Source organism: Elephas maximus, chromosome 10 (genome assembly GCF_024166365.1).
Source record: "Elephas maximus indicus isolate mEleMax1 chromosome 10, mEleMax1 primary haplotype, whole genome shotgun sequence".
Taxonomy (NCBI): Eukaryota; Metazoa; Chordata; class Mammalia; order Proboscidea; family Elephantidae; genus Elephas; species Elephas maximus.
This window is the reverse complement of record NC_064828.1, coordinates 106,878,156-106,892,965: the sequence shown is the minus strand read 5'-3', so window position 1 is coordinate 106,892,965 and position 14,810 is coordinate 106,878,156. Positions and strand designations below refer to the sequence as shown.

Genomic DNA, 14,810 nt, shown 5'->3' with positions numbered 1-14,810 from the left:
TAAGTCCATTCAATGGGGAAAGAATAGTCTCTTTAATAAATGATGCTGGTACAACTGGATTTCCACATGCAAAAGAATGAAGCTGGACCTGTACCTCACACCATATATGAAAATTAACTCAAAATAGACCAAAGATCTTAATGTAAGAACGAAAATCACAGTACTCTTAACAAGAAGACGGGTAATACTTCAGGACCTAGTTTTTAACAATGAATTCTTAGGTATGACACCAAAAGCATGAGCAACAAGATGCAAAATAGATAAATTGGACTTCCTCAAAATTTAAAACTTGTGTTCATTGAAGAACTTTATCAGCAAAGTGAAGAGACAACCTAGCAATTGGGAGAAAAATTAGGGGGTAGAACCAAATACCTGATAAGCGTTTTATATGCAGAATAAATAAAGAACTCCTACAATGTAACAACTAAAGGCAAACCACCCAGTCAAAAAATGAGCGAAGGACTTGAATAGACATTTCACCAGAGAAGATACACAAATGGCCAACAAGCACATGAAAAGATGCTCAACATCATTGTTGTTATGTGCCATCGAGTCGGTTCGGACTCATAGTGAACCCCATATGACAGAGTAGAACCTGCCCCATAGGGTTCCCAAGGAGTGGCTGGTGCATTTGAACGTGGACTTTTTGGTTAGCAGCCCAGCTCTTAACCATTGTTCCACCAGGCTCCTTCAACATCCTTAGCCATTAGGAAAACACGAATCAAAACCACAATGAGGTATCACTTCAGTCCCACTAAGATGACTATGATAAAAAGAAAACAACAGGTGTTGGTGAGAATGTAGAGAAATTAGAACCCTTTCCATTGCCAGTAGGCTTGTGAACTGGTACAGCCGCTGTGGAAAACAGTTTGACAGTTCCTCAAAAAATTAAACATAAAAATTACCATATGCTAGTGATTCCACTCTTAGATATATGCCCAAAGTAAATGAAAGCAGAAATGTGAACAGATAGTTGTACACTGTCATGGATTGAATTATGTCCCCCCAAAAATGTGTGTATCAGCTTGGTTAGGCCATGATTCCCAGGATTGTATGGTTGTCCTCCATTTTGTGATTGTAATTTTATGTTGAGAGGATTAGGGTAGGATTGTAACACTGCCTTCAGTCAGGTCACCTCCCCGATCCAGGGTAAAGGGAGTTTCCCTGGGGTGTGGCCTGCACCACCTTTTATCTCTCAAGAGATGAAAGGGAAGCAAGCAGAGAGTTGGGGACCTCATACCACCAGGAAAGAAGCATCAGGAGCAGAGCGTGACCTTTAGACTCAGGGTCCCTGTGTGAAGAGGCTCCTTGTCTGGGGGAACATTGATGAGAAGGCCGACGCCCTGAATTTGGACATGTAACCTACTAGACTGTGAGAAAATAAATTTCCCTTTGTTAAAGCCATCTACTTGTGGTATTTCTGTTATGGCAGCACTAGATGACTAAGACCCCAGTGCCCATCGCAGCACTGTTCACAGTGCCCATCGCAGCACTGTTCACAGTGCCCAAAAGGTGGAAACAACCTAAATGCCCTTCAGCAGATGAATGGATAAACCAAAGGTGGTACATACATGAAGAGGAATTTTACTCAGCCGTAAAGTGAAATGAAGTCTTGATACATGCTACAACATGGGTGAACCTTAAAAATATTATGTCAAGTGAAATAAGTCCGTCGTAAAAGGGCAAATATTGTATGATCCGACTTATACGAAATATCTGGCATAGGCAGATGCATAGAGACCCAAGTTTATTAGTTGTTAACAGGGGGGTGAAGGAGAGGAAAAGAGGGAGCTGTTCCTTGGGGAATACTGAAATGATGGAAAATTTGGAAATGGATAGTAATGATGGTGTACAGCATGGTGAGTGTCATTAATGTCACTGGATTGTACGTGTAAGAAATGTTGACGTGGCAGATGTTTTTTGTGTATATATTTACCACACGTATACACACAAAAGGAAGCCAAAGTGTCATCCTGCTATCAAGGAACATATAATCTAGTTATAAATATTTAGAAAGACAGTTTCCTACTTTCCTTTTGCTTTGATTTTATAAACTATCCTCTTGGACTTAAGTCATTTTTTACTATAAGTGAGAGATCCTTCGAAGCACCAAAAATAACACCGCCAGGTGTGTACTCACTTCCCAGTTCGGAAATGGAACTGTATTTGTCTGCTCTGGAAATTTTTCCTTCAAAACATTTAGGAGAAAAAAATTGCAAAGGTAACATTGTTCATACATATAAGAGCTAGGTGCCTGAACACCAACTCTTATTCCGCAGCCTACCAGCTCTGTGACCTTGGGTTAGTACCTTAACCCTTCCACGCCTCATTTTCCTAACTTCCAGTCTCTTCTTATAGGGATACTCATAGACCTGTTCCTCCCATTGCTGAGAAAATTAAAGAAGTTAATTCATGAAAACTGCTTAGGAGTACCTGACACAGGGTCAGTACTCATTAACTGATAGACATTACTGGTAGTAGTAGAACGTTGTTAGGTGCTGTCAAGTTGGTTCCAAATGATAGTGACCCCATGTATAACAATGAAACACTGCCCAATCCTGTGCCATCCTCACAATCGTTCCTGTGTTTGAGCCCATTGTTGCAGCCACTGTGTCAATCCATCTCACTCTTCTGCTTTTTTGTTGACCCTTTACTTTGCCAAGCATGATGTCCTTCTCCAAGGACTGGTCCCTCCTCATAACATATCCAAAGTCTTGCCATCCGGCATTCCGGCTGTACTTCTTCGAAGACAGATTTGTTTGTTCTTCTGGCAGTTCACGGTATGTTCAGTATTCTTTGCCAACATCATAATTCAAGACATCAATTCTTCTCTGGTCTTCCTTATTGTCCAGCTTTTGCATGCATATGAGGTGATTGAAAATACCATGGCTTGGGTCAGGCGCACGTTAGTCCTCAAAGTGACATCTTTGCTTTTTAACACTTTAAAGAGGTGTTTTACGGCAGATTTCCCCAATGCAGTGTGTTGTTTGATTTCTGCACTGCTGCTTCCATGGACATTGATTATGGATTGAAGTAAAATGAAATCCTTGACAACTTCAATCTTGTCTCCTTTTTCCATGATGTCACTTGTTGGTCCAGTTGTGAGGATTTTTGTTTTCTTTATGTTGAGGTGCAGTCCATACTGAAAACCGTAGTCGTTGATCTTCATCAGTAAGTGCTTCAAGTCCACTTCACTTTCAGCAAGCAAGGTTATGTTATCTACAGAACACAGGTTGTTACAATGAGTCTTCCTCCAATCCTGATGCCCTTGTTCTTCTTCCTGTAGTCGGGCTACTAGTTGATACAATGAAACATTCCAGAAATGGCAAGATTTTGCCTGGCAGAAGTTTTTTTAAAATGAGTTCTTTGGTGTTTGAAGATAAATACAGTAATAAGTAATCTATTTTTGCTTCACCTAGAAAGGAGATTTCCTTAGATATTAAATTTTGAACCTTAACATAAAGCTTCAAAAATGTTTTAAAATAGGTTTTTGATGGCACTGTTGATTCAGTTTTAAAAATAAGCTTGACCAAGATAAGCTTGAAAGCCCTTTCCAGCCGCATGACTCAGACTTCTCCGCCTCAATAAACATGTTTAGTAGAACATAATTTTGCCTTACCTTTAGTGAAGGGGGAAACCCTGGTGGTATAGTGGTTAAGTGCTATGTCTGCTAACCAAAAGGTCAGTAGTTCAATTCCACCAGGCGTTCCTTGGCAGTTCTGCTCTGTCCTGTAGGGTCGTTATGAGTTGAAATCAACTCAATGGCAACAGGTTTAGTGAAGTTGCAGCTATTGTAAACGTATTCTTCTGTGCCACTGGAATGAACAGGGTGGTCATCTGATTCTGTATTAGATGGCCCCAAAGAGATTGGCCTGATTGGTAGTTTTCTTTTGCCTCCAATTTGGTCTTATCTTACAGATGCAGAAACAAAGGCCCATAGAATTGTCCCACATAAGTGGCAAATTAGTGGCTGAGGAGAGCTCTCTCCCAAAAGGCAAAGGGTTTCTTGTCTGACTCTGTTTCTGACTTGCTGTTCAGAGTCTATGTCATTTGCTTTTGAGTTGTATCCAGGGGTAGAACTGAAGGTTTACAAACTGGCTCCATCACTTATCTGTGTGACCTTGGGCAAAAAAACAGTACAACCTGCAAAAACCAGAACCTGCATAGGGCAAAAACCTGTTAGAGAAGGAAAACTCAAATATTTTCTACTAATAGAGATAGAAAAGTGGTAAGACTGCACCCTATCAAAGGCAGAAAACTTGTAGGATGTGGAAAAACGAGGCAGTCCCACTGAGTTCTGGCTCTCACAGGTTTCACAGTACTAACTTCTCAGCCTCAGATTCCTTCCTAATCAGTAAAAAAGGTGTTGGGAGAATTAAATGAATTAATACATGTAAAAGACCTTAGAGCAGAGTCGGGCATATAGTAAGCCCTCAGTAAATGTTAGTTGTTATGTTAGGTCAAACATTTTCTGTGTGTGAGAAGGGCTTAGGAAATTGTTTTCTTCTGATTTGGATGTTTGTATTGTTTTAAATTTTATTTCTAGGTGCTGTAGAAGTGTGAGTTTTGACTTTAGGGGTGACTGTTAATCCACTTGCCTGGTCATACCTGGGCTACACATGCTCTCGAATCCCATCTGGTTTGTGCCCCCTTTCACTCTCAAGTGCCCTGGTTTGGACGATACATTTTATGGTCAACTTAGGTTTGACAAGAGTGAAGTGTTACTGTAGTTTTGCATTTCTTTCGTTATGGATTGTCTTTCATATTTATATGTGTCCTTTGTTCGTACCCTTCTATAACTATCCCTAATAATCAGATGGGGAAAACATGTTTGAAACTCAAAGTCCAGCTGTCTTTTTTTTTTTTTTTTTCTCTTGAGACTAACATTTAATATAGAAATAACTCTCTTCCCCATCTTCACTTTCCAAATCAATAAGTCGCTTCACTGTATTTTTGGGAACCCAGTTTCAGCTTCCTTATTTTATAGATGCAGAAACTAAGGCCAATAAAAGCTGTCCCGCGTACATGGTAAATTAGTAGCCGGGGAGAACTTTGTCCTAGTCTCTTGACTCCCATTGTTCTCCTTATTGCAGAGTAGTAAAAAGTATTTTCATAGAGAAGGTCAACATTTTCTGGAGTGCATTATACAAGTACATTCCTTTAATGTTCTGTGGAACAAAGGGGCTCCTTTAGATCATGCAGAATGCTTTCGCTTAGGGATTTACAATGCGCCTTAGCACATTAAGGAGCCCTGGTGGCACAGTGGTTAAGAGCTGAGACTGCTAACCAAAAGGCCAGCAGTTCGAATCCACCAGCCACTCCTTGGAAACCCTACGGGGCAGTTCAACTCTGTCTTATACAGCCACTATGAGTCGGAACTGACTCCACAGCAATGGGTTTTAGCACTTTAAAACCAAACAAAAACCAAACCCATTGCCACCAAGTCGATTCTGACTCATAACGACCCTAAAGAACAGAGTAAAACTGCCCCATAGGGTTTCCAAGGAGCACCTGGTGGATTCAAACTGCCGACCTTTTGGTTAGCAGCCTGAGCTCTTAACCAACTATGCCACCAGGGTTTCCTAGCACTTTAAAGGTGCTAAAAAAAAAAAGTCCTGAAGTAAACAAACCTTTTTGGCTTTGTTTACCTCTGCATTTTCCAAACCTTGGGAAAACTGGAAAATACTGGACTGAGGCTTTTGTTTGTTTTTTTAAATTTCACAGAGTTATTTTTTTGTCCCTGTTGCATTCAACATGATTTTTTATTTCCTCAATTGGGTCTGCTGCAATCGCTGAAGCTTATTTTAAGCTAGTCACATCATCTGATTGGGATTGGTCATGTTGGTTATTAACAGAAGGAAGCTCCCCAGAATGATGATTGTACAAAAAGGGCCGTTTATATCCTCTGGGCCTCTCACCCCGAAGGCCCTGTCTTTCCCTTTCCTGTACTGCCACATTATCCACAGATTGGATTTTAGTCTGTTGCCTACAAAGACAGACCAGGCTGGCCTGGGAAAAACCCTCCCTGGAGAGGTTATACAGTCTCTAATTTGCATTTCCAGCGTTGAAAGACAGTGAATTAGATTAAGAAATAAATGACTGTGCTCAATTTGCCATAGGTTTTTGGTTACCTGAGAAGTAAGTTAAATGGTTCCCTGAGAATTTTGAGAAGAAATATGGCTTTAGTACCAGAATCAGCCAGGGGTTACCCCCCCAGGATTTAGAACTGGAGACACAGGGTGGACTCGGGGATCATACCTGATCCTGAGAAATGCTGCCCCCTCCCGTCTTTCCTTCTTTTTTTTTCCCCTTCTTCCCAATACCTGTGCTTATTTTAGTATTAGAGCTCCACTGGGACATATGAGTGTCACCCAGATCAGTTCTTCCTGGGGGGGTTCCTATTGACCAGGTGCTATTGGGAAAAGACTATGTCCCTCCATTCCAGAGACAGTTATTTCAAGCTGCCTCTCCAGGGTGAAACCCCAGCTGTCCTCATAACACATGGTGCTGCTTAAAATGTCAAATGGCCAGGCATCCTTAGCTCAGCCACGTGACCTCCCCAGTGTATGCTAGGTGTTCTTGTGTCCTCAGTGGGGCTGTTGGTGTTTTACAACCATTGCATGTTTAAATAAAACATTAGAGTATCTAATTGCGCTCATCAAAAAAAATGGAAGGTTTAAAAAAAAAAAAGTTTTTAACATGATTTAAATCTCAAATAGACCAATGTAATAGTGCCTTGAGTCCCTAGAAACCTCACAGAATTGCCAGATGGAAATGATTCTTGTGTGTGTGTGTGTGTTTTGAACTGAGAGTTGTGAACTCTGTCCACTTCTGTGACTGATTTTCCTCTACCAGGAAGCAAGACTCCATTCTTCCTTGTTTTGTTTCAGCACTCTTTGTGCTACAGTAGTGAGTGTTCTCTGCAGGCAATAGAAATAAAAAACCAAATCCAAAATGAAACTGCAGGAAGGAGTAAAGAAGTACATGAGAAGAGGCCTACCATGGGAGTGACAACATGCCAACCTTCCTTTAGAAACCCTTAGATGGTGTTGTCCACCATCCACTGTTACTCCCGGGTTCAAAGCTCGTCTATTTTTTATTGTTATTGTGATGAAAAGATAAACAACAAAACAGTTTCTGCATGTAAAATTCAGTGGCGTGAGTTCCATTTTGCATATCGTGTAACCATTATTGCTGTCCCTTTCCAAGTTAATTCAACCCATTTTGTTGTTAAATTTTTTCCCTAACTTTGGTAAAGGCTTTTATTTTGCATAATGTTTTCATTCTGGATCTCTTTGGATACTTTCCAACCTTTTTGAGAAGGAATTGTCTGTGACATTTTTATGTTTTAAATAAAAATTTTTAATGAATCATACTAGAATTAACTTATAAATGAGGCCACAAACAAACAAAGCTTCCAGGACTCTCTTTTTTTTTTTAAAGAACCACTGAAAATGCCTAATTAGAGCCCTGATGCTCTTGTGACACTCAACTTTAAAACTAAGATTTATTAGATTTACTGTTTTTAAGTTTGAACATAAGTTAACACATGACAGATTTACTTTGTGTTCAGCAAAAATTGACAATATTTCAGTCTAAATTACAAAAGAAAAAAATAAACTTTTCTACATTCCTAGTATTTAAGAACGGAAGACTGGGAATTTGCTTGCACTGAAGTATCAGACAGGAGCCTTGGGGGCACAGCAGTTAGCGCCAATGGCTGCTAACCAAAAGGTGGGTGGTTCGGACACCCACTGTCCTCTCAGGAGAAAGACCTGGCAGTTAGCTTCTGTTAAGATTAATGCCAGGAAAACCCTATGGGACATTTCTGCTCTATCACGTGGGGTTGCGATGAGTTGGACTCGAGTTGAGGACAACCAGCAACAACAACAGCGAAGCATAAAAGTTCAAGAAATTGTTAACTGGATACTCAACCAAGTAAAACTGACTTTGCTGAAAGAATTAATTTTCTTGATCGTTTAATGTTTACAAAATAGTCAATATATTAAACACTTTTATTAGTATCATGCTGGCCTAGGTGTGGTGCAGAGCTAAAATAAAAAGACCAGACGCATGTCCAAAAGAGTGCTTATATGCAAACAGTAATTTAACCTGTCGTCATGATATCTTTAAAGAAGTTATTGTAAATGTACACTGGCTCATGAGACTTAGATTCCTTACCATGTGGTTCTTACAGAATGCACTGTCTTATGTCTGGCTGTCCATACCCTGTAGCCTTTCTGTCTTACAGTGGCATGAAACAAAGTAAAGTCTTATGGTGCTGTGTTCTTATAGGTAGGTAGACAAGTTTCAAATAAAAGGTTTGCTTATCTCAGTATGTGATTTGATTGAAGTTAGTGCTACTTTGCATAATTTCTACATCTAGTTAGTAAAAAATTTCCCAGTCTTGAACATTATAAGTAGATACTTAGTGCTTAAATAATCATATGTATTGTGAAGGAACCTTGGTAATACATATATAGTGAAGGAACCTTGGTACCCCGTGGGGCAGTTCTACTCTGTCCTGAAGGTCACTGTGAGTCAGAATCGCCTTGAAGGTGCCGGGTTTGCTTTTGATTTTATATATATAGTGGGAAAAGACTGGAGAAAAACACAAAAGGTTAACAGTGATTTTCTTAAACTAAGGATTCTTAATTCTCTTAATTCCTAAGGTTATGCTGTCCCAATTACAGAGATGAAAATAAATTCTAAGAATATTGACACAGTTCTGTTTTCCAGCAGGTTTTTCGGTGATTGTGTGTGTGTGTGTTTAACTCTATTTGTTAAAACACTTCATCCTTCGTTATGAGGTTAGACGAACTGCCTACTGATTGGTTTCCTGACAATTCCGATAATAGATTTTAAATTGTGTTTTCTCTTCTTAAACCGTTATCTCTTTGAGACAGATACATTTTCTCTCTCCAGATGGTATAAGGATTTAGAAGTATTCCTGGTAACTCTGTTCTTTCTATTAGGTCCCTACAGCTTCTTCTTGTTATGTGTCTATCTGCTCCTAGCAGCTCTCTGAGTTAAGGTTCTGTGGTACATAATTTAATCTATAATTGTCAAAATTATCTCTTACTGGTACTGCTCTGTCCATACTGAGTCATATTATCAGGTATAGAAAGCAGTATTTTTATTTTAGGGCTTTACAAGGAGGATAGATTAAAAAAATTTTTCTTGTGCTTTAATACGCTTAATAACTTCTGTCAAAATTACTATGGAGCAAGTACCCTAAAGATAATTTAGGTTTAGCTGTCTACTTTTGTTTCCCCATCTTTGAGTAAAATGCCCAATTGTATATAAGGCAGAAAAACAAGAACCCGGTCACTTAATAATCTGCTCTTTGTATATAAAGTATTGGTAGTACTACGTGAGTGTTTGTAAATTGCTCAGAATGTTCACTTACGGCTGGTAGTTTAAACATTGCTTTTTATCCCAAGTACCTTTCCCTGTGACTTGAAATACCCTTGCTATAACTGTTTGTATTTACATTAATCTAACGTGTTACTTTTTATTATCCTCAAAAGGGTGTAGAGTTAAAATTGCATTGAACATAGATTCCTAATTCACATTTAGATATTTACATTTCCTGAAGTTTTTACATGTGAATTTGACACTATGTCATTATTTGCAAACAAAAGCAATTTTCAGTAGCTTGCTTTTTTGTTTTTTTTTTCCTTAAACTGTGTGATTTGAGATACATTTGAAAAATAAGTAAAATTATTTTTGTTTTATATCAAGAAATGGATGAAAAGAGGCTGCTGGATCCAGGACTGAAGGTTCATAAAGGCTTCTGGGATTACACTCTGCAAAACCAGCAGATGGAACGCCTGAGCGACTGAAGAAAATGGGTGCTAATGCATCTAACTATCCTCATTCGTGTTCCCCGAGGGTAGGGGCAAACTCACAAGCCCAGCAGACCTTTATAGGTAACATTTCAGTTTTTCCAACTTCGTTTTCTTTTGTGAATATAAATAGAATTGTGTTTCCCATGAACTTTGTTGGTGAAAAGGTAACTGAGCTGTGGAAAAGCTATTATAGATAATAATTCCATAGCATTTAGGTATTTTCCCCCAACAAATGTAAATCTGGCTTTTATGATATTTATCCTAATCAAATTGCTATAGCACAATTGATTTTTTGTTTTATTTTGTCATCTTGGCCATAATTGTCAGTTACTCTATCCAAAGTAGCAATCTCCATTGGTGTGAAAACAGTGAAATACTTGTTTTTTGTGTCCTGGCCCATTTATTTTGCCCATGCAAATGCCTCGTCGATGTAGTTAAGAAAAAAAAGAAACTTTTCCTAATTATATACAAGTAATTTAAATTTAGAAATATGTCTGTCTAGCTCTCATTTCCAAAAAATCTATGATTAAGATCTATGAAATATGGCCTTTGATAGCCAGAGAACCAAAAGCATTTATTTTAAAATTCAGAATAATCTGCTCTGTCCCTTCTTCTTATTTAATATAAAATTGAATTATTTGAATATTTTTATCCTCCTTTATAAAACAAGTCAGTGTCATTTCAGTGGTTCAGCAGTATCTGTTTGCAGATTTATTCAGCATGAAAATACATTAAAATGACTTGAAAAAGAATGTTAAAGAAAAATAACAAATTTTCTTTTGTTTCATTTCCTTTTTAGGAACATCATCCTATTCTCAGCAAGGCTATGGTTGTGAATCAAAATTGTATAGCCTTGACCATGGCCATGAGAAACCACAAGACAAAAAAAAGAGAACCTCTGGCCTTGCCACCCTCAAAAAGAAGTTTATTAAGCGTCGAAAATCTAACAGGTCTGCCGATCACGCCAAGCAGATGCGAGAATTCCTCTCTGGGTGGGATGTTAGAGATGTCAATGCGCTGGTGGAGGAATATGAGGGAACTTCAGCCTTAAAGGAGCTTTCTCTACAAGCCAGTTTGGCTAGGCCGGAAGCCCAGACATTGCAGAAAGATATGGCCGATCTTTATGAGTACAAGTATTGTACTGATGTAGACTTAATATTTCAAGAAACTTGTTTTCCTGTTCATCGTGCCATTTTGGCGGCAAGGTGTCCATTTTTTAAAACACTGCTTTCTTCCTCACCCGAATATGGAGCAGAGATAGTAATGGACATCAATACAGCTGGTATAGATATGCCTATGTTTTCTGCTTTGTTACACTACCTTTATACGGGAGAGTTTGGAATGGAGGATTCAAGGTTTCAAAATGTCGATATCCTCGTTCAGCTTAGTGAAGAATTTGGAACACCAAATTCCCTTGATGTAGATATGCGTGGGCTCTTTGATTACATGTGTTACTATGATGTTGTCCTTAGTTTTTCTTCAGACTCTGAACTGGTTGAAGCTTTTGGTGGAAATCAGAACTGTTTAGATGAAGAGCTCAAAGCTCACAAGGCTATTATTTCAGCACGGTCTCCATTTTTTCGAAATTTATTGCAAAGGAGGATACGGACTGGTGAAGAAATCACAGACCGAACTTTGAGGACTCCCACAAGAATTATACTAGATGAGTCCATCATACCAAAAAAGTATGCGAAAGTTATATTACACTGTATGTATACGGACGTGGTGGACCTCTCTGTTTTGCACTGTAGCCTCTCTGTGGGGAGTCTCAGTGAAGTTCAGGCTCTCGTTGCAGGGAAGCCAAACATGACCAGGGCAGAAGAAGCCATGGAACTTTACCACATAGCACTGTTCTTGGAATTTAACATGCTTGCACAAGGTATGGCATTCTGATTTTTAATTTTTGATTTCTAGGATTACATTTGTCTTCCAAATTGAAAACACAGCCAGTGCTCCAAAAATTCATTACCCCCTCAAAAAAGTCATTATAAAATGAAGATAGTGACATTTAGATACAAACTTACTTGACTCAGAGAATTGGGCAGGGCTTCAGATTTACATTAAAAAATATCCTGTATCTATACATCCAGCCTACAGCAAGTAAGGCAGTGAGTGTTAGACTCACCATGTGCCGCCTTCATTTAATTTAAAATAAAATTCTTAGTTTAGGACAGCATGTCTTTTGTGTTACAGGTAAACGAATACATGAAAGTTACGTTATATAAGTTGACACATATGAAAAGTGTATATCTGTGGTTAAGTGTCAGAATTAGTATTTCACATCTGGAAAGACATCTTACTGGGGAGATCAGAGGAAGTTTGCTGTTTTGACAGAATACATACTTAGCTCTCTATGGCTATATACTAAAAGGAAACAAGCTTTTGACATGAGATTACTTGAGAAATATAATTTAGCTAATGCATATTGGGTTGCTGCGAATCGGAATCAACTTGACGGCAGCAGGTTTAATGCATAGTTACTAAAAGAACGTTAGAAATTGCCAGTTAGAAAAGAATGTCAATGGTTTGGGTAAAAGACATGAATTTAAATATAGAAAGCTAGGCACAGTTTTTCTCACTTGAGAATAATATACAGCCATGCACTGCATAATGTCCGTTCGGGCAACATCCAACCACATAGACGTCCTTGGTACTATAATGTTATACTAGAATTCACAAATCCCGGTGGGACAACAGGATATAGTGGGTGTGGCCGAATGTAGCAAGTAGAACAGCTTTCTGCATGTAGCATGAGTGTCTCATGTCTTTTGTGTACAAAGCGGTTGTGCTGCCAGTATATAATGGTAGAGTACATGTGTAACCTGTGATACATACGGCTTTATAGTTGTAATAAACGCCTGTGTTACTGGCTTAGGTATGTACTGTACTATACTTTCTATCGTTATTTTAACGTGAACTGTCCCTACTTAAAAATAAAAGGTTTACCGTATAACAGTGTACATATGCTTCAACTTGTAGGTAGCAGCAGCATCCAGTCTCTCGTTATTGCGTGTCTACTGAGTGTGATAGCATTATCTCTGTTTAATTTTCTTTCGAAAATGTTATGCTGAAGTGCATCATAGCTCCTGAACACAGCAAAACCAGTGCTAGTAATAGCAGCAGCAAGAGGCAAAGGAGAAGTATCGATTTGGAAGTGAAACAAAGGTTATTTACCAACAGGAAGGTGGAAAATCAGCGAATGTTATTGCTCGCGATTTAGACACATCGCATTCAACAATCACGATGATCCTCAAAAACAAAGAAAAATTCTCCAAGCCGTTAAAGGATTGGCTCCACTGAAAGCTATGCAACTAACAAAAGTATGAGGGGGACCTATATCAGATACGGAGAAATTGCTAATGATGTGGATTGAGGACCAAACACAAAAGCAGATCCTTCTCAGCAAGCTGATGATCAGTGCTAAGGCATGAAGCCTGTTCAAGATGCTTAAAGAAAACGCAGGACCAGACTACGATAATCGAGTTTATTGCTAGCTCTGGGCGGTTCAGGCGCGTCCAACGACATTTTTCACTGCACAGTGTGGAAGTGAGCGGTGAATCTGCAAGTGCTCGTGTCAAGGCTGCTGAAAAATTTGTTGAAACCTTAGATAAGCTAATTGTAGAGGGAAGCTACTTGCCCCAGCAGATTTTTAATATGGATGAAAATTCCTTATTCTGGAAACAAAAGCCTGAAAGGACCTTCATCTGTAAGGAGGCCAAGTAAATGCCAGGTTTGAAGGCTTTTAAAGACAGAGTGACGGTATTGTTAGGAAGCAGTGTTGCTGGCTACAGGTTAAAGCTGTTTATTATTTGGCATAGTGAAAACCCCAGGGCTTTCAAGAACATTAACAAACACACCTTACCGGTTTATTACAGGGGCAGTAAAAAGCCCTGGACAACACAAATGCTATGTCAGTGTGCCCTTCTCAATTGCTGTGCCAGTCAAATGGAGTAGTACTGCTTGGAAGAAGGCATAGCTTTCGAAATTTTGCTAATTGTAGGCAGTGCTCCAGGACATCCGATTTCATTGGTGACTTCCACCCCAACATCAAAATGGTGTTCTTCCCACCAAACACCACTTACTTATCCAGCCAGTGGACTAATGGGTTATTGCAGCATTCAAGGCCTTCTACCTGAAGAGGACCTTTATTCAGGCTGTTGCTGCAGTTGAGGACACTGGCGAGACACTGATGCGGTTCTGGAAGGAGTACAACCTTTACTACTGCATGAAAAACCTTGCTTGGGCCTGGGATGATGTGACCAAAGAGCGCACGAATGGCATATTGAAAAAAATACGGAAGCGTTATGTCCATGACTTTAAGGATTTGAAAAGGATGATGAGATTGCAAGGATTAATAGAGCTGTTGTTGACATGGTAAACAACAATCTGAGCTTAGACATAGATGATGAGGACATGGAAGAATTCCTAGAGGTGGTTCCTGAGGAACTAACAAATGAAGAGTTGCTGGAGCTAGAGCAAGAGCGAATAGCCGAGGAAGAGCCAAGGGGAAAGGAAACTGCAGAGGGAGAAGAAGAACAGGTGTAGAAGAGGTTCACTGGTAAGGGGTTAGCCACATTCCTTGCAGACCTTGACAGCTTGCTGACGAGTGCTGAAGACGTGGACCTGAACACTGAATGCTTTTCACTGATGGAGAGGAATCCTCGTGCAGTGTTCGCTGCATATAAAGAAAAGAATAAGCAAACTACACTGGACATATTCCCGCAGAAGCCAGCACCTCCCCAAGAAGAGCCTCAGCCAAGCCCTTCAGGCATTACAGGAGGTAAAGTTGTCGTTGTTGATGACAGTCATCAGTGGAGGGTATCCAACCCGAAGCTTTTCCGGTGGAACATTTGAGGAACTTGAAAACAGCGATGCAATGGTCCTGATCCTCCTCCTTAAATTGTGTGTGATACAGGCTAAGAAAGTGTTTACATAAAAGTTTAAAAAGTGAAAAAAAAT

The 14,810-nt window shown here is 39.4% G+C and overlaps 1 protein-coding gene across 5 annotated transcripts in view; it reads left to right on the top strand.

Annotated features, from left to right (window-relative positions):
- Window positions 1–14,810, top strand: part of BTBD7 (BTB domain containing 7) — a 100,795-nt gene that overhangs the window by 33,936 nt on the left and 52,049 nt on the right. For all 5 annotated transcript variants that reach the window (XM_049897616.1, XM_049897617.1, XM_049897618.1 and 2 more), the window contains exons 2-3: window positions 9,745–9,932; window positions 10,651–11,730. In XM_049897616.1, the coding sequence (XP_049753573.1) occupies window positions 9,851–9,932; window positions 10,651–11,730 (1,162 nt within the window). In that variant the 5' untranslated portion in view covers window positions 9,745–9,850. The remainder of the gene's footprint in view (window positions 1–9,744; window positions 9,933–10,650; window positions 11,731–14,810) is intronic.